General features: G+C 40.8%; 1 protein-coding gene and 1 long non-coding RNA gene across 2 annotated transcripts in view; one reads left to right on the top strand and one right to left on the bottom strand.

The window, feature by feature from the left end:
- Window positions 1-5198, top strand: part of LOC310675059 — a 38672-nt gene extending 33474 nt beyond the window's left edge. The window contains exons 3-4 of the long non-coding RNA XR_014509906.1: window positions 4317-4383; window positions 5157-5198. This is a non-coding gene — a long non-coding RNA (uncharacterized lncRNA). The remainder of the gene's footprint in view (window positions 1-4316; window positions 4384-5156) is intronic.
- The window catches only part of THEMIS (thymocyte selection associated), a 64024-nt gene extending 47407 nt beyond the window's left edge, over window positions 1-16617 (bottom strand). The window contains exons 1-2 of the mRNA XM_083434977.1: window positions 15781-16617; window positions 2257-2418 (exon numbers count right to left, since the gene is read on the bottom strand). Of these exons, the coding sequence (XP_083291103.1) occupies window positions 2257-2418; window positions 15781-15871 (253 nt within the window). The 5' untranslated portion in view covers window positions 15872-16617. The remainder of the gene's footprint in view (window positions 1-2256; window positions 2419-15780) is intronic.
- Window positions 16618-20707: the final 4090 nt, after the last annotated feature.

Here is a 20707-nt window from a genome sequence, read left to right as displayed (position 1 = left end):
GTGTATGTGTGTCTACTTCTCTGTGTGTGAATAATTTGTGCCAAGGGGGAAAAAGTGGATTGTAGCACATTTTCATGTGTGTTTTTAAAACTGTATCTAGCAGTGAAAAAACCTGGTTATCTATGTACGTATGTGTAAGTATATACTGGTAATCTTTCATCCCCAGGGCCGGATGAGGCCCTAAGCCACTGAAGGTAATGGGGCCCTTTATATGTCCAGCTGTCCTTTGTCAACAACCAATTGTTGCTGTTTTTTGTGTTGAATATATGCTATATGGTCATTTATGGACCTAATAGGTATCTGAAGCCATTTGCCACTGTTGCTGCATGTAGGTTTTATTCTATTTGTTTTTTTATCTTATATTTTGGAAATGTACATCCAGGTTTTTTCCTTTTACATTTTTTGGGGGCCCCAAGAGAGTGGGGCTCTAAGCTATAGCTTGTTTAGCTTATGCATAAATCTGGCACTGTTCCTGCCTCTTTCTGAGTTTAACTTTATATATATATATATATCTTCAGTTGTTTTCTTGGGTGCTAAAGTAGTCAGTCCTTCTCCTCCCTCCCCCCTTCCCTTGTTTGATGGCCTGCGGAAAGGGAAGCACTTTGATGGGAGGCAATGGTGAGTGACAAGTGTTTGGTGGGTTATGGGTACTTTGATTGCAGCAATGGCTCAGAAGAGAGCTGAGCCAGTATTTCCTGATTGTTAGAAGGAAAAGAGGAACCAGCTTTGGGATTCAACAAAATAATTGTGTTATCATAAGAAGACTCTTCCCCCCCTGTACACGCCCTGCTCCAGAGGGTTGGATGAACCCATAGAACAAATTTTAGGGGTGCATAGCGGGGGGGGGGGGGAGAAGGGGATAAAGTTCCATTGCAAAAATAGAAATCCTTGTACTGTTGGAACAATTTGCTTAGTGATATGAAGAATACAACCCATAGCTTTCGGGAGCATGCAACAATACTGGCAGATTAAGGTCTACGAGTCATATTAATTATCCTTTTAACAGGCACTATATTAATTTGAATACTCAGATCTAATACAGAAGTAAAAAAAAAAAGTGGGGAGAAGAAAATGATGGATAGCCAAACTACTAGCATGAATTCTGTGCTTAGGCAGTAGACCTACCTGGTTGTTCAGCTCTAATTGCAACACTGAAATATTACTAGATACAGCAGCTTCTGCAACTGCAGTACCTAAAGGGCATCTTTATTTCCATGTTAATCATACCCATTGGGATTGTTTTGTTAAAGCTATAACAGAAAGAAAATGTTCAGTACATATGTACATTTGGGTAGAGTGGTTTTCTCTTAGAGGAAGATTCAAAGGGAAGTTTAGAGAACATAGCAGTGGGATTTAATTTAGCTGTGCAATTAAACTATAACTTATGACTCAGCTGCACCATAACATCTCTTTTGAAGCATCTCTAACTGGAATTGCATGTTGCAGAGAAGCTGACACTGAAAGCACCCATTTCTTGTTTTCTCTCTGTGTTACAAACGGTACAAAAGCTACTCTGGACCACACACATAGCAAGAAGAAAAAATGGCAGTGTGATAATGACCTGTATTTTATGGCATTACATAGAGGCAGAGAAAGGCAGAAGATGTAGGTGATTTTAATGCCAACATATTTTGCTTAGCATGTAGTTCAATCAGTATACTGTTGAAATTATAAGGAGTTTATTTATTTTTGTAATCTGCCATTTGTGTACAGTTATGGTTGGGTTATTGGTGTAACATTTTGTTTTTGTTGCATTTACATTTTGTGATTTTTATTATTTTGGTGTGCAGCACTTCATGCATCATACATGAAAAAAGAAACAAATAGCACATGGTTTCCCCTATTTGTAAAGGATAATTTTGGACAACATTAAATGAAACAATGTGAGTTAATCAAGTAGAGTCTTTGGTGATTAATTCATGGGGATCAGTTTTAATCAATAAGAGGTTCAAACTGAGAGAAGCCTTGTTTATTTTATGATGTGGGACATTTAACTGCACAGGTCATGAAATGATCTATTATACAAACTTGTTTTGCTTTAGTATTTTTCTTTTACTTCAGAGACATAATTGTGCACATTTTGTCCATCTCTGATATAAGATTGAGTAGAAAGTACCACTAATTGAAGTGCCTTCATTATAACCTCAAGCACATTGCAAATGAAACATACTGCAATAGGTACTACAGAAGTGTCTAATTCTGTTTTTATTTACTTTTTTGGTTTCCTTATCTAACCAGAAAATATTCAAACTGTACCTGGAAAATGTAAAGGTAGCTCAACTGTAGTGGAGCAGAAGCTAGCATCATCTTCACTTTCACAGTTGCTTGCCAGGACTTTCTTAACTTTTAATCCAACAACTTTAATCACGTCTCCAGTTGACAAGCAGCATTCATGCCCACACTTTTCATAAATTGAACCTAAAGGAGAACATAAAGATAAACATAAATGTTTTATGGATTGTTCATGGCATTTTACAAGCATTCTTTGTTACTCTTCCCCTCCTAGATTCCTGGTAGTTTGGTTTACACCAAAGGCACTTGCAGCCTATCTCCCCTTCTGTGTGGGATTAAATCACATACCAGCAATTTCAGGTTGTGCCATTATAGGAGACTGTGAGGTCTTGTGCAGCAAACCTGCTACTTCAAAAGATGTTACTTTTGTTTTTTAAATGTATTTTATTGATTTTCAAATGTAAAACAACAATAAGAAAGATCAATTACTAATAAGCAACAATCAAGTCAGCATACAGAGCCTTGACAAGAAAAATGGAACATTAGCAGAAAGTTCCATCACTTACGTTCTGATAAAACTAATCAACTAAATCCGTAGTTCCATAATACTTCTTTTTACCATGTGCAAAGATCTAACTTTTTGTGATAAGGAAAGTGGCAGGAAAATGTACTGGAAAGTGTGGGTTAACATTTGCTTGAACACGACATCATCCTGGCAAACAAGTTGGGATGAATGCGCAATAAATAGGGCACCTAGAAGTACCCATGAATATCAAGGTAAGTTAGAACATAAACAACATTTCGAAACTTGCTAGTAGTCCATCTTCTTAGTTCTGAAAGTGTGAGGTGGACCTCAGAGGAGAGAAAGTGCAAGCTTCTCCGACATATTTTCTTCAATGTAGCTAGTATCTAGTTCAGAATTGGAACTATTTATCCACACAACCTGCTTCCGGTCCATTTCCTTTCTTCATCGTGGATGTAGGAACCAAATATTTTTAGCCAAAGTGCTACATGTTTTCCTCAAGCTTGCTTGATTTCTGTTTTTTTGAACCTCAATTTTATGGTATAAGAACATAAGAAGAACCCTGCTAGATCAAGACACAGGCCCATCTTGTCCACCATCGTGTTCTCACAGTGGCAAAGCAGATGTCCAATAAAGTCTGCAAGCAGGACTAGGAACCTGCGTTCCTCCCTTATGGCTTAAGAACTATTGACCCAGTAAGATAGAAGTGAAGCAAAAACAGATGCTTCCACACATAACAACAAAGTAACCTCCAATAGGGAATCAGTCTCTAACTGCTGCTAAACAGATGAGTGCTGATTGGAGTAAGTAAAAAATGGTGGTAGGCAGGTGGAGGCGGGGGTGAGTGAAACGCCCCCTAAGCCATTGTCTGCAGCACTGGTTTTATCACTTGTGATGTGTGTTATAAGCATTCCTCATCTTCAAAGGGCATTTTGTCGTGCATCTCAGAAGCTACCGTACATCCTGTTATTCTGTTGCTGTTGCCTTGTACTCTGCTATGCTGAATGATCTCACAATATTTGTCAAGGCCTGATCAGTCATGAACAGGTTACTTCCAAAGCTGGTGCATTCTCCTTCACTGGAGGTTTTTAAGCAGGGGTTGGATTGCCATCTGTCTAGAATTCTTTAATTGTGATTCCTGCATTGCAGGAGGTTGGGTAGATGACCCTTGGGGCCCTTCTAGCTCCACAATTCCATGTGCCATTCAACACAGACAATCCTTGTCCATGCCACTTTGCCTGCTGGCAAACATTTTGGAATGGTATGCTCTGTGACAAGTGGTATCAATGAAATGAATAAATATTCTTGCCTGTTAATCATCTGCAGCATCTAAATAAGCTGATTCTCAGAAGATGCAATATGACAGGCTTCTGAGAAAGTTTCCCAGCCAGGTGTGCAGTTAAGCATCAATTTTTCACCTGATGCTCAGTCAGGGCTCCAGCCAATTGCCCTCCTCTTAGGTTCCTTCCCTCCTCCCAAGTTGTGAGGAGTTGTTAAGTCTCCAGGTCAACAGCTTTATCATGTCTCAGCTGTTTCCTTTCTGCTTTCTCAGGCCAGGGAGCAGAAGTTGCTTGTCTTGCTTGCTGGCAGGCCCTGTTGACTGGTGCCCCAATTCTGCCTCTAAGCAGGTGAGAAACACAGGGTCCAGCAGAGAAGGCCTCTCCTCCTCCCAGAGGGGAGGGGTTGTGAGCCAGAGCAGCCTCCCACAGGGGCAGGGAGGCGTATTTGGCTCCCTGCTCCTGATTGCTTCTGCTTCTGTGGCCAAGCCTTCCAGCCAACCAATAGGGCTGGCTGGTGGGTGGGGCTAGCCATGTTTAAACAGCTGTGGTAGCGCTCAGCTCCCTATTTTTTTATAAAAAAACCAACACAACAAAATAGTTTGAGAAACACATACTGTTTCCTGACATCCTAGAGTGTACAGAGTTTTGAGTTATGAACCTTTTTTCTTTAAGCCTGTGAAAAGTAAGGAGTCAAAACAACCCATTGCTAGTAGCAGGTAATACTCAATGCATCTCATGGCATATGTGTGGGTAGAAAGCAATTTAGCAGCTACTCATATAAATGGACCATTTTTATCTCTTCCAGGTGGGTGAGAGGAAACACAGCCATTGCTGTCCACAACATTCCAATTTCCTTTATGCTACCTGCAGCAGAAAGACAGGAACAACCTAGACTGAGCCTGCCCAGAAGTTCTTTTCCCTGCCTACTTTCCCTAGAATGCAAGGAAAAGTCTGGAATGTTCTTTGCAGACACACTTAGATCTCTCTGAGCTATTTCAAGAGTGGAAAGTAGGGAGAGGACTGGCAAGAGGCACATGGTTTCAGTGGGTACTTGCACATGCCTAGAAAAGTAAAGAGTGGGCAGAGTTCAGTCTTTCAAGATTTATTTTGTTTCTTCCTAGAACCCTGAGAGTCACCAGAAGCAGTCAGTTGCAAAAGAGTGCTGGAATTTGTTTTGAGTGCCAGACCTGAGCTCCCAGTTGCCATTGTTAAACAACAGGGAGTCAAGGAATCCTTCCCAATCTGCTTCAGATCACCCAAAAGTCGATCAGGAAATCCTGAATTACCAGTTCCTGGCATGGTAATGACTTAGAAGGCAATGACTTACGTAGAAGCGAAATAACACCTTTTGCCACAAGTGAAGAGATTTGCAAACAGTGCTTCTTCAAGGCAAGCAGAAGTTTCCAACTTGAGGGAAGCTAATCTGGGTCAAGGGCAATGGTACTTACTGTTGGTCTCAAGAGAGAATGGAGTATGCTACTAGGGGTCAAGTCAAACTACCATGTTAGAAGCACTGAAGTGACCTCTCTGGGACACAAGCCTAGGTAGTGTGTATGGTGGTTCTGAGCTACCCACACAACAAGAACCCCCTTCTGACATCGCTGGTGTGGTCCAAAGGAAAGCAGAGCAATACGTTTGACACCAGCTTGGCTGCAGGAGTTGCCAGGAGGAGGCATAACAAGATGCCACCCTTAGGACTCCACTCAGGATTTGTGTAGGGTTTACTCCTAAGCCTTTGCTTTTAAGGTGACAAAGGTTCACACTCTGTCCCCATTAACTCCTTTCTCCCATCATAATCAGCAGGCATAAGAGGGGAAGGCGATGCCATGGAGCGGGAACAGTTTTCGGCTAAATGGCCACTTCCCCTTGTGGAAAACCTTATTGGGGCCATAGGTAAAAAAAGAAAAAGGTAAAAAGGTAAAGGAGCCCTGGATGGTTAAGTCCAGTCAAAGATGACTATGGGGTTGTGGTGCTCATCTCGCTTTCAGGCCGAGGGAGCCGGCGTTTGTCCACAGACAGCTTTCCGGGTCATGTGGCCAGCATGACTAAACTGCTTCTGGTGCAACGGAACACTGTGACAGAAGCCAGAGCATACAGAAACATCATTTACCTATTTATCTATTTGCACTGGGGTGCTTTCATACTGCTATATTGGCAGGAATTGGGACAGAGAAACGGGAGCTCGCCACGTCATGGGGATTTGAACCACTGACCTTCTAATCGGCAAGCCCAAAAGGCTTAGTGTAGGCATGTCCAAAGTCCGTTTTGGGGGCCTAATCCGGCCCCTTTGGCAGTTTATAGGGTAAAATCCTAAAAAAACCTCAACAACTTCAACCTTAAAAAAAAAAAGCTCAATAATTTCAACCCTAAAAAAAGTGCAACAACTTTGGTCGGCCTTTTGGTTGGCCCTTTGAAAAAAGTTTGGACACTAATGGCTTAGTGCAGGGCTGTCAAACTCAAATTCATTGGGGGCCACATCAACAGTTTGGTCACCCTCAAAGGGCCGGTTGTATCTGTAGGACTATGTGTCCACTCTTTATTATCATAAATTATTGTCACTGCATTCAATTATTACTTTTTTTGTAATAATGTAAGTAATAACTAGCTCTGAAAGCAGAAACACAGTCAGAATAATGGCAAGTAGAATGCATGTAAAGTGGAGGTTTCCTGTGTAGAACGGCCGGCGCCGCCAGAGGGCAGGCGTTCTCTGGCTTGTAGGCTGCTGCGCATGCGCTAAAGAGGCGGCTTTCTTGTGTCATAAAAAAAAAAAGCGAGAATAAAAGGTGAAGGATGGCGGCGGCTACATGGGCCACATGAAGAGGTCTGGCGGGCTGGATTCGGCCCGCGGGCCTTGTATTTGACACCCGTGGCTTAGTGGTTTAGACCACAGCGCCACCTGCGTCCCTGCTATTGAGGCCATATTTCAGAGGTGGTGGGGCAGATCAAAAGTGGTAGGCTGTATCAGGAGTTGACTCTTACTATTTTGTATTTCAGCCTCACAAAATCAGAGGTTTCGACACCACCCCCACCTTATGTATATTTATGAAATAATTGGGACCTGCCTGAATTCCCCTATTTTCCTCTTTACCTGTTTTTCTCTTTTGTTTCTATCACCCACATGTTACTCCACCCTATATATGTGTTTATTTATAACCTGCAAAAATTCCCTGCATGCATACATACTGCAGATGTGTTTACAGAGCCTCATCAGTGATCCTGCCGATTCAGGAATGTCTATTAGACTATATGCCATTATTTTACATTTTAAACTGCCTTGAGTGCAGAACTGACACATTGCCCATTACCACATGTGTGGTAAGTAAATACAAATGACATTACTTATGGAAATGTAGCCCATCTTCTCAAGTGTGGTACAGAATGTCCCGGATCAAGCTATTCATTTCAGTCAAGGAACAAAGTAATTTGAGCCGCCTGTAATCAAGTCATTTCCCTGGTATTGCTGACAAGGAGTGAGATCAAGTGACTTTTAAGGTAACCCCTCATTTCCAGTAATACGTTAGGGTCTCTGCAATGCATGTAAGAATCAAAGGCACATTGCTGGAGTAGATTATGCTATGCACCATATTTCATAGTGTATGCAGAGAATAAAATGTAATGCATTCCTCATTGTCATCATGCAAAATTTCCTGTGTTTTTCTTCACAAAGAAAGCATGAAATCCATCAAAGACATAAAGGTAATTAAGCAGAAATACTGATTCTTCCTTTCAACTGAAGAAAGATGTTGCATACTCCTCTTAGAGGAAACTGGAATAATGCAGTCTATTTACTAGGATCAAACAATGCCCCTGAAGGCTGGAATTAAAGAACTTAGATGCCTTTGAATCCACCTTTTTGAGATTGCTACTTTGTTCAATAAGAACTACATTTTATATCCCTTTACAACCTCTTTCCTGCTTTTTAAAAAACAAATCCACATTAGCCACTGCTGTGATCACATCAAAGCAACCAAACAGTTAGTTCAATAGCTTTTCCCTCTGATTCTTCTAAAATGTTAAATGGGTGCAGGGTGGGAGAGAGAAATATTATGGTGGTTTCTTTTTATGAGATTTTCCTGTCATTAAGTCTCACAGTAATATTTTACTTTACCTGAAAGATAACACTGTAAATTTTAGAAAGTTTGTATACTACATGAGCAGAAACAACAAGTTGTGCAGTCATCACTGCATTATGACAGAATGATTGAGGTAAATATAAACAAGTGAAAACAATGGGTTTTAAAATACATTTATTTAATGCTCTTTTTAGTTTGAGAAGATGTACTTTTGCAACGCAGGGAACTTTTAAGTAAAGGTATATATTATCATTTTTTAAGCACTCATACTGCAATTCTTCATGTTTACTCAGAAGTAAATTCCATTGAATTCAACCCTATATATAGCACCCTGAAGAAAGTTCAATCCTCAAAACTAGAGTGTAAAATACTAAAGTTACTATCCAGTTTACAGCTGCATGATGATGATTTATTCTCCTGTTTACATCCAGTGTGCTCCCACCCCACATTTTGTAGTGCCCCTCATCTGATACTCAAACTGGGAGTCACAGGTACCAACCCAACCCCCAACATTGTCTGATTAACTCCAAACTGGTGCCAAGGTTCTGCAGTCGTTTGGCAGCATCTCTCTCCCCTCCTCAAACAAAAACCCTCAGTAATTGGTGCTCGAGGATCATAGGTATCACTCCAAAACCCAACATTATCTGATTCACTCCAAAATTTGGGGGTTTTGTAGTTAACAGGGGTTTCCAGTGATGTTCTTAAATCCTGCAAAGGGGCCCCATCTTTTATCCCTTAATAAAACATTCGCTGCTGCAATGCTAGAGCTGCAGGGGTCCTCCTCCAAGTCCCCAGAACCAGAGTGGGTGGTAGCAGTGCAGCTTGGACTCCCCCCACATCCCTGTTCCCCATCAGCTCAAGAACAGTGGCCCTTTAAACAAAAAGGGAAATCTCAGAAACCTTGACACCTGCATGGCTCAGGGGCTTCATGAATCCCAGCTGCTGTATATTGCATTTACTTCCCAACGCCAACACCTGCTGCTGTGTCTTCTGCAGCTTGTTCCTTGCCATTCCTCCACTCCTAGTTGTGTCCCTTCCTGTTTTTCTAGGAATTCGTTCCCTTGTGCTCAGTGGAGCTTATGTGACTGCAGCCTCCACGAAGGCATCTTCCCAGTGAGTGAATGGATCGGGTTGAAACAAGCCATATCACCTGGACCTTCAGCTGCCTACGTACAAACATACACAGAGGGAACTCCCTTTGCGAAGGTTAGTACTGTACATATCTGTTAGCTGACTGCTTTTTGTTCAGGACATCCAGGTTTTGCAAATAGCTACCCAATCCTTAGAAGAAGCAAGGGGCATAGATTTATCTCTCCACATGCAATAGTAAAACTTTAAATGTCAAGAGCTTTAAGCTATTTCTATCCTAGGCAAATCCTTTAAAAATCACTTCTGCTGTTTTTTTGATTTATTTCTCCCCTGATGGGTTTATGACACTTTCTGCTGTTTCTCATTTATCTGGCGGGTTTGAACTTTGCATGCAGTGACAGAGCTTTGATGTAAGTGCCATCATTTTACAGGAAAGAGTAAGTTGACACCTCAGAAGCTTTTTATTTTAGAAAAAGAAACACCTTTTTGTTTGTTTGTCTTGCTTCTCAACTTCAGAATTAGCTGGTATTAAACATCACCCTTAAGTAATGTATAAGTGAATTAACCCCCTTCTGCTCCTTGTCTGCGTGTTCCCTTTGTCAAGATAGGGCCTATATTACAGATCCAGAAAGGTCTTGACTAGTCTAATTTATACAAGAAGCTTGTTCAGGTTGCTCAGTTTCAGATGGATGAGCGGGCAGATGGAAACCAAGAGATGCATAGGAGAGTGGGGTCAAGGGAGAACATTATAGGACTCATAGAAAACATGAGTCATTTTGGACCTGGGAGGTGTGGGCGAGGTGAGATAAGGAATCAGCAGAATGTAGGACAGTATTATGACATTTTGCAGCGATTTGTGACCTTTTGTTGTGGGATAACACCTTTCTTAAAGCAATGTGTTCTTGAAACCATGCAAAGTTTGCCACCGCAGGATTGAGACTCTGCTGATCAATTATATTTTACAACCCCCTCCCCCCACAAAACAGTTACTGAGCTAAGCAATAAATAGAAGAAACATCTGGCGTTTATTTTATTCTATTTGGCACATAGAGAAGTAAACATTTAATTCAATAAACTGTGTGGCCTGTTTTTATGACTCCAACCCTTGAGAAAACATTAGATGACATAATATGATATTTAATTAATTTCAAAATGGCCTTGGTTTTTCTTTTCTAAGCAAAAATATTTTTAATAACCTGAAAGAGGAACTTTTAAACATTCTCTGCAGCCCACTTAATTATTTGTATTTCATGTCTTTTGAACTCAGTTGGAACTAGAACAATTTTAATCTTCATTCTAACTGGATTATAAACCTTGCTCTATAATTTATTAAGCACACATTTTATTCTTGTACCTATTGGTCTTCATTCCAATAGTCTGGAGTCTGATTATTTGCCTGCAATGGACACCATCAGCCTGAACAATATTTATAATTATCTCTCTCTCCCCAGAGGACTTTTGTGGCTGCTCCTCTGTGTGTGTTTTTAGATTAGTTTTACCTCCTATACCTGCCACTTTTTTCTTACTGCTGTTTAATTTTGTTGTTGATTGTTTAATTTTTGTTCTGTTAAAACTGTTGTAAGCTGCCCTGAGCAGAGCAAATGAAAAGCAGGCCATATTACATAAATGCTAAAAGCATTTTGATGCAAATGACACCATTTTACATGAAAACAACAAAAAAAAAGGTTAAAACCTCCATCAGCGTTCTGTCACTTATTTTGACGTTCAAGCCTGACAAGATATTAGGCATTCCACATGTTGTTAATACTCATTTGTATTTTTCATGGGTATGGATCTATGCAATACGGTGGTTAAATACTTAATTTGTTACGGGGGTCTGTACTTAACCTGAAACTGTTTTTAACCTGAAGCACCTCTTTAGCTAATGGGGCCTCCTGGGGCCTGCTGCTGCCGCGCTGTTCTTATCCTGAAGCAAAGTTCTTAACGTGAAGCACTATTTCTGGCTTAGTGGAGTGTATAATCTGAAGCGTATGTAACTTGAAGCGTATGTAACCCGAGGTATCACTGTATTCATAATTGCAACAGAAGTAGTTTTATGTCTTGATAGGAAACTGTCCTGATTTTTCTTTCCTGACAGACAACCAAAGGAAAACTTTTTTCCTAAATAATTGGAATCTGATTGTGGAAAGCAGCTGAGGTTTGCTTGGGGGCTTTTTGGGTACTGGTTGTTGCACAGACATTTTTATTTATTTATTTCTCTTCTTGTATACCAACAACAACAACAACAACAACTATTATTATTATTATTATTATTATTATTATCTACTGAAGTTCTCACCCTGGGCCAGCAGGGGGATACTGTAGATAGTTATGCAAATGAAGGATCAATAGTGACGTTCAGTGATTGGATAGTTTGTATGCAAATGAAGGATCAAGAGTGACGTTCAGTGATTGGATAGTTTGTATGCAAATGAAGGATCAAGAGTGACGTTCAGTGATTGGCTAGTTACAGAAAATGGTTACTGTTGCATTCTAGTAGAGCTCTATATAAGCAGGCTGACTGAGCTCCTCAGTTCAGTTCTGTTCCAGCTTACAAATAATAATATAAAAAATGACATCCAGCCTGATTAAGAGTTCAGAAGCCTCTTCAGTATTTTGTGGCCTTTTGGTTGGCCCAATAAAGATAGTGCCTTACTCTGGATTTTGGAAAAGTAAAAAACTGGATTACTTTTATCCAGACTGTTTGCAATGACAGACCTTGGGGTCTCAAATTTGGTGCCCCCTGCCTCTCGTGCTCCATTCTAAATAATAGTTGTGAAGTCCCCTGCGTTGTTCCCAAGGCTCTGCATCCAGTGCAACTAAACCAGTCGCCTGCCCCTAAATGTGCCTTTGCTTTTTGGCTCTTTGTCCCTGTGTATGCACCTAGGAAACCTTCATATTGCTGTTGTATTTTCTTAGTGAGTATGTATGTATGTATGTATGTATGTATGTATGTATAGATAGATAGATAGATAGATAGATACAGTTTTGTGGACAAGCCACTTCCTCTTTCTTGTGAAATTACATGATGTCCAAGTTTAAGGCCCAGTTTAAGAATTAGATAATCTTATATAGTCCATTTTTACCAATGCTGTGTCTACATGTCCACAGCATGTGTAATATGAATTATTTCAATAAATGGCTCTGGGCAGCTCTACATTTCTCTAGGGAAAGATTACACTTTTTTTGCTTCCCTGCCACTGGTTCAATTAGCCCAGCAGAAAATTAAATTTACTTGCCCCCTGGAAATTTTTTGTATTGATATTTTTAAAAGGCATCTTTCTTCAGTGAAGAGATACTGAAACATGTATCCTAATCTCTACAAAATCAATGAGCATGCTATGTGCTTAGACTGCTAAATGTCAATATTTATTAAAATATTCTAGAAGAGAAGATATAGCGGAGTTTAAATTTATGTTAATCATATTTACTTTTTTATTGTTAAATACCTTGTTCAGTTGCTGATCAGAAAGGAACTAACAAATAATTATATTTGAGAAGCCTCTTTTCATAGTTGCTTCTCCTACTTCCTCCTCTCTCTTTCCCACAAAGTTATAATGGCGCTCAGGCTACAGTAATGGACAGTCTCATTCCTGGGCCAGGAATGGCCATCTCATTAATTAATGGGCCATCTCATTCCTGTGTTGTATAATATGGGTGGGCAGAATGAAGGTTGGGATCTACTAGAAGTTGTGTGCTTTGCAGAGTAAATCGGCAAGGGTTTCTGACTCCTAATTGTTTAACAACAGATATAGCAAAATGGCTTTGTTTTGTTACCTATATTATGCTGCTGAAATGAAGGCCAAGAGCCGTTTTTGCATCTGTTAAAGGATGGTGAGCATAGCTCAGTTCTAACACTGAAAACAAATTCTGGGGCTCAGAAAGTGTGCTCTTTGTTTCTAACTGTATGTCTTGTTTTGCACCTGGTTATCTGGTTGGCAGATCTTGAGGGTTCTAGTAAAAGAAAACAGAGCAGATCTGACAAGCTTTAAAGCCTGCTCCCCCCATTTTAAATCATAGAAGAATGTAGAATGGGGGAGAGAAATGTTACTCGTATGCTTCAAAAGTGAAATAATGCACATTGTCTAAAATTACCTCGTGCAGACCTTCCAAGTGTCTCTATTTTCCAGGGACAGTCCCATATTTACTGAAGTCATCCCAGTTTCTGATTTGATCCTGGAATATCCCGCTTTTCCTTCGAACACCCCTATTTTCATCAGAGAACGTTGGAGGATATGGTAGTGGCATGGAATGTATGGAAAAATTCTCTTGAGAATCTCTTGCTTCCCCGCCTCTTCGTGCTTTACATGAAAATACAGTATAAACCTCAACATATGCTATTAAGCTTTAACCTGTGTTTGAAAATAAAGTCATATCTTGATAGAGACTAACAGTTGTTCACCTGCTAAACAGCAACACTGCACAGAGGACAATATTTCTGCAGATTTTTTTAAAAATAAAGAACATACCACTACATTTTATGGTCAGTGTTCATAGTAACTGAAGCAAACATAGGCTTTGTACAAGATAGAACAGTGAGAAATTATATTAGAAAATATAGTTTCTGGGGCCTTCCTTTTATTTTGATGTGGTTTTGTGGTATTCTAAGTAGAGCATTCTGTAAAACATTATGGTCAGTGATGGTGAGTACTAAAATACAATAAAGACTGAACAGGGTATGATGTTAGTTTCCTCGCTATAGTGTTGTATATGTGCATTCAGTTCGATGCAAAAAGCACTGTTGGTTCCATAGCCTCTATTCTTTTTGTCTTAGTGATCTCCAACTTTACACAGATAAGGAGGATCACAGTTGGTGAGCAGTCATTCTCCAATTGCTTTCCCCATAATAAATATAGCCACCAAAAGCACTGTTAGAGCAAGGCACACATACACACAGATTACAGTAATGTTGCACTGATGAAAATTTAATCCCAAAGAGGTTGCTGCCTCTCTCCCGTCCAATGGCTCCCTTATTTAAATGGTGTGGGTGAAAGCATAGACACAGTGAAGGGAACAAAAATGTAAGTAGAATAGCTGCTTCCCCACGACCAATTTGATGTGGCCTGCTGCAGACCCATTCTTAGTCTCCAGGCCACCCCTTCTGAGAATTGCTTCCTATTTTGTCTCATTTGTGCATGAAAGAGGGAGATGGGGCAGTGAGTGAGATGGGTGACTTGGCTGCTACACTGTGAGTGGGAAGCCTTGCAGTGATCCATAGGACAGGGAAAGAGAAGAGAAGGCAGAAGAAGAGATAAGACAGATCAAATAGAAAAACCAATAATGGCCTAAACTGTGGGTGATTAACCTTTTTTGATCCATAGTCAACACTTTGAAGGCAACATGCAAAAGTGGGGATGGCAAAAAAAGGGATGAATTTAGTGGAGTCTTGGAGGAAATACATCTTTTTATCTGGCTTCATGACATCACAGAAGGGGACCCATGGAGCAGTCAGTTTTCATAAAATGACAGATTTGGTCGGGGTCTCAGGGGCCTTGACCTAAACTATCATTGTTAGACACCTCTCCGACACCAATAATCAGTGTTATAAAACCTAATGATATCAATGATCTTTTGAAGGATGCACATTTTATTCCAAGTACTGAATATAGAGATCCAGACGTGGGAACTGTATGCATAGCACCTTTGGAGGTTGCTATTTCTTTTGTGCATTGCTTTTCTTAGATCTGGGCCTTAATGAATTGCCTGACAATGGCTCATCTTCATCATACATCTGAAGCTCTATGATGGCACTTTAACAGTTCCTGAAGAGAATCCTGGGCACTGTAGTCGGTTAGGGGTGATGGAATCTGTACCGTTGTGAGGTCAGCACCATTCACAAACTACAATTCCCAGGATTCTCTTCATGACTTTTAAAGTAGTACAATCCTGCTTTAAATGTATGTTGGGGATGTGACCTTAATGTCTCATTTCATGGAATTATTATTATTATTATTATTTATTTGTACCCCACCCATCTGGCTGGGTTTCCCCAGCCACTCTGGGCGGCTTCCAACAAAGATGAAAAATACACTAAAATATCACATATCAATAGGTCTCTGTCTGTCTGCCTCCACCAGTAGAGAACAGCACTCTTGATATGCCATGACGGAGGGTCTAGTTTTCCTAGCATGTGGAAAGCCATGAAATAGGATGGGGCGGCAGAAGCCCTCTGTATCCTTCACTGGACCCAGTACTTAGGCTCATCAGTTACAACAGCAAACCTGTAAACAGAATGCCCCACCCCAATGATACGAGTCCGGATTCCTTGGGATGTGGCAATAGATCTGCACTCATCTTAGCTCCCAAGGTTGTATTGCTCTACCTTAATAGCTTATGTATGAATGCTGGCCTGCATTATATTTGATACTTATTTACCATGTTCTTACAGCACAGGGTCAGCCTCCTCTGTAACTGCTTCTCTATATCTATCTTTAATATGTACTGTAAGCGAACTTGCTACTGATGGCTGAATGTCATTCTCTTACAGCTCCTAGCTGTTCGAATACATTCCAGACACAGAGCTAAAACCATAGTCACCACTACGTACACCCAGCTAGAAATATTTTCTTAGAACAAACCTCACCTTCGTCATAAAAGCCAGACTGGATTTGCAGAATCCGAGGGAGAGAGCTTGGATCCAAGGAATGGATGAAATTCTTCAAGCTTGAGGCCATGGTCCGTGCAACAGCTGAAAAAAAAAAGTATTTAAACAGAAATACCTGGTAGGATGCTCTCTGTTACCTCTTGCACATAGAAAAAGAAAGACCTGCAAAATCTAAAGCAAGCTTTCTGTGGAAAGAGAGAGGTTCTTGAGCTTTCTCAGAGTGAAGACCACTTCCTCTGACTTCACGTTGGGTTGGTGGAAGGCAGTCATAGGAAGCTAAGAGAAATGCACGGCAGCACCTGGCTGTATACTAGCTTGTGCTTGTGCCATTTTGGGCTACAGGAAATACAAAATACAAGTGGGTTTATGTCAGTGATAAGGAAAGGGTGGCGCCAAAAGAACGTGCCAACTAGGATATGGTTTGGTACTTAATGCATCTGCAATGATGCACACACAACAATAATACCTTGTCTTAAACCTTTGATAGTTTGACACTGAACCTCTGGAACATTAAAAAGTACTGTTTTTTCTTCTTTTTAAGGAAGCCACAAACTGTCTTTGAACAGATGAAATGAAACTGTTTTGCTGCTGCTGTTTTGCAGAATTCATAAGGGAAGTGAGATAGTTTAAAGGGAAGGTGCCATCTATAACCTGCAGTGGCTAGTCAAAAGTAGCAGGAATGTTTGTGTGTGCACAATGGGCAGCTGATGAGCACGGAAAGGGTGCAGCTGATGAGGGGGTCTAGCTTGTGCATCCTTGTGACGCCCCCTGTCATTTCAGCACATGAGGGAAGGTCGCTTTGACCTCTGGAATGTTGTTTTGTTGCCTGTGTAGACCAGGCCCATTTTGAAGGCTCTGAATTTTTTTGGTGAGAACAGGAGGCTTCCTGGTGCAGAAGTGACTGTTGGGGTCAGTTGGTAACGTTACAAGGTAGATCTGAATGTTGTAGCAGTGATCGTTGCTTGGAGAGGATGGGGGGGGCAAGGATAAATGAGATGATTCTGAAGGAAGTGGGTCAAAAAAGGAAGTGAGATGGTTAGCTCAGATTCAAATAGAGGAATAGTGCACTATCCCACTTGAAGCACTGGTAATGACTTTTTTTACATTTTAGTTCAAGGGGGCAAAACAGAGAGAGAGAGAGAGCATTTTCTTTTCTTCAATCTCATATTGGCAAGAACCAGATCCTGGGGGTCCCATATGGTTGGTCCATGGGGCAATTGTTTCTCATCTCAGACAATTATTATGGAAATGCAGCTCCCACATATTGCAGAAAGGGGGAATTGAGATGATCATTAGTTTGCAGCGCCTTCCATATGAGGAAAGGCTAAAGGCCATGATCTCAATGCTTACGCTTTATTGACAGCCTGGGGAGCAGGTTGTGCATGTTGTTTTCTAGTCTGAGGGAATGAATGTGCAGCACCTTTGTGTATGTCTGAATTTTCCCTGATGTATTGGAGTGCTTGAATTTGATAAGCTTCCCTGTATTGGCTTAAAAGAAAACCAGCTTTTTATTTTTGTCAAAACACAAACCAGCGTGAGTACTTTGGACAAAGTTTATAAGAGCCTGCTAGATCAGATCGATGGCCCACCTAGTTCAGCATCCTGTTCTCACAGTGGCTGACCAGATGCCTGTGGAAAGGTTGCAGGCCAGGTATGAGCGCATCACTCTGCCCACCTGCCATTAGAAGTCTCAAAAGGACAGTATATCCGGAATAGTTCAACTGTTTCGGAATAAAGCCTTCATCAGTGAATAATTATCAGTGAAATATTCATACTAGTGGGGATCATGCTAGTGGATCAGTGCTCCGAAACAGTTGAACTATTCCGGATATATTGTCCTTTTGAGACTTCTGAGAGATGTCTTCCTTTGAGACTTTAGTGAGACGTCCTCCTTTGAGAGTCGGCTTGGCATTCCTCGCTATTCATTGATTTGTTTGACTCTTTGTTTGACTCTGAGATATCTAACAACTTGTAGTTACTTGTATATTTTGTGAGATGTGTTGTGTGATATATGCATCATTTTGAAGTGGCTTATTTGTATATTTTGAATGACATCATAACCAATTATATATACAAAAACAGTTATTAGCCAGCGTGTTGCGTATGCATTTTTGTAGATTGTTACATTTTGCAACACAGGGGTTTGTGTTTGTGCACCGGCAATTCCCAGCAGATGTGTGTAGGAAGCAGAGCTGGCTCACCCATGACGCAGGCTAAAGTGCCCGCCTCAGGCGACAGAAGTGCAAGATATGGCACTCTAGCCACACCTTCTGCTTCCAAGAGGGTGGTTGGTGTATTAGTGTATGGCATTGCTATTCGTCTTCCCTGCCCTTGGGTGGAAAAGCTGAGCAAGCAGCAATACTTTAAGGAGTACCCCGGCTCCTGCAGAGTTCAGTGAGAACAAGTGTGGGGTGGTGGGGGTGGTGGAAGAAGGGTGTGACACGGCAGGCCAGAAGATGACAATTCCCATTTCACTTCAGGTGGCAGGACCAGGCCACCCCGAAAGCTCTAATGGATTCAGTTCTGATTTGGGGGCATACACCAAGATTTATTTTCACCAAAGAAATATGTTTTGAATACATAGCTTATGTGGGCAGTGCAGTTTGTTGATTTCTTGCCTTTGGCTAACTGTCCTAAATCACAGGTGCCTGTTGATCATCTTAAGTGATCCACTTGTGGTTGAATAGCAGCCCACATGATGCATCTGCACTAGACTGGGATGAAGCTTGTATCAAACTCATTACTTAGTAGAAATGCAGGCACGTTTGTTTTTTAAAGACCAGAACAGAAACATAACTGGTCAGAAAAGATATACAGTCGTACCTTGGATCCTGAACGCCTTGTTGCTTGGATATTTCAGCTCCCGAACACTGCAAAGTGAATGTTCCAGTTTGCGAATGTTCTTTGGAACCTGAACATCCAACGGGGCTTGCACAGCTTCCGATTGGCTGCAGGAGCTTCGTGCAGTCAATCAGAACCTGCACTTTGGTTTCCGAATGTTTTGGAAGTGGAATGGACTTCCAGAACGGATTCCGTTTGACTTCCAAGGTACAACTGTATCTAGAATCTGTCCCAGAAAAAAATATTTCTGACATGGAGGTATTGGTCTGTGTGGCACTCTTGCAAGGGTAACCATGGACACCTGGGTGTCAAGACTTTTCCAGAATAAAAAATATAGATATGCAAAGGAAGAACATCTTGTAGATAATCTGCATTTTCTTTTATGCTGTCATAGCTGACAATGAGGCCCTCAACACAGTCTTTTGAACCAAACTACATTTAAACCATCCCCAGGGCACCAAATACCTTATTCAAGGGCACCATGGTGCACACAGGTGCCAGGTTGGCAATCCCTGGTTTATAGCAACTGAAACACTAATATATCAACTTGCAGCTTATTTTGTTAGTATTCCCAGATTCTTAGAAGCTAATATGAAAGTAGTTGGAAATCGTTGGCCACTGATGTTGCTCAGGTCCATTGTTGCTTAGGTTTCAAAGGTTTGCTTTGTGCTGTTGTTGCTTAGGTTTCAAAGGTTTACTTTGAGGGGGAAATTATTCAAGAACTTCAGGTTACAAACCTCTTTAGTTTTCAAGATGGGAAGAGAGATATTTCACCTGAGTTTTTAAACTACTCTAAGGAAGCTATTTTCAATCCCTGTTGTGTACAAGGTCTGGCTGATGATTCCATTGAAGCAGCGTGCATTGAAGCTGACAGTCTTATAACCTAGTCCGGAATAGCATGTTCATGATTCCTAAGGGGTGTTTTTGGTTATGGTTTTCAAGTATGCTGATTATTTTCCACAAACCAAAACATCTCCACAAGCAATCCTAATGAATAGGTGAAAGTCTTTATGGCAGAATAAATATCTTTTGTCATAGGCAGCACCAAATATTCAGGAGAAGGTGAAAGAATATATTACTTTGTAGAAATACTTCAGGTCCATTAAAGGTTTGCTTTGAGAAGAGAATTACTCAAGATCTTCAAATTGCAACAAAAGTGTTTTGAAATGTGTTTGGCATATCTTCAGTGCATTTGTGACAGCTGGAGACACACACAGGAGACTGTTTTTGAATTAATTTTACAGATCAATCCTCCTGTGGTGCCTGGTGATGCACGCTGTAATTTATTTTTAAAGAGGCCACAGTGATTCTTGGGTGTCATGAAAGAAATCCCTGAAAAGTATTTATACACAATTCCTGCTAAAAGGAAAGGACAATGAATTCATTTAAATACATTTGTGCAAGATGGTTCTTCCCAGTGGAATCTGCACATTCACTTTCTCTAATTATTCTTGAAGTTTTGCCTATCAGCTTGCCTATCAACTCAACACATGGGAAAGGAAAACAGCTTGACGTTTCCTGATAGCAGAGTGCTTTTACAATAGCATATGAAAAATCAGCTGTTATTTCCTTATCTTTCTCAATATCTAAGAGGTGATTCTGATGTGGTGTCTTTTATGTAGAAGAGCTGCTAGCCGCATGGATCACACTTAACATGTGGAGACATTCCTTTCTCGTTTATATAATGAGGCTTCTCTGAAGAGATTTGGGACCTCCTCTCTTTCCCCAACCCCCCATTGTTTAGGAGGAACTGCTCCTAGAATTATATTCTCAAATGCTGCATTGCCATTTACATAGTTTGTTTGCCACAGTAAAGGTAGCACCCCAGGTACCCAGAATCTTTCATGTAGCAGGATTTTGAAGGCTCAGCTGTACAGGCAGTCCTGCAAAAATGTTACCCTGTGAACTGAGTGTTCATAAGCATGCTGCTGGAGAGTTACTGCTCAAAAATAATGAATTAGGTTGCAATCCCAACCTGAAATCAACCCCCCTGCAAATAAGTGGTCAAATTCCCAACATGAGCACACTTAGAGGAGTTCTAGCTTAGCCTCTTCCTGCATACTAG

The sequence above is a fragment of the Podarcis tiliguerta genome (genome assembly GCF_965153285.1).
Source record: "Podarcis tiliguerta genome assembly, chromosome: 3".
Lineage (NCBI taxonomy): Eukaryota > Metazoa > Chordata > Lepidosauria > Squamata > Lacertidae > Podarcis > Podarcis tiliguerta.
Note: the sequence above shows the minus strand (reverse complement) of the source record. Positions and strands in the feature narration are given on the sequence as shown.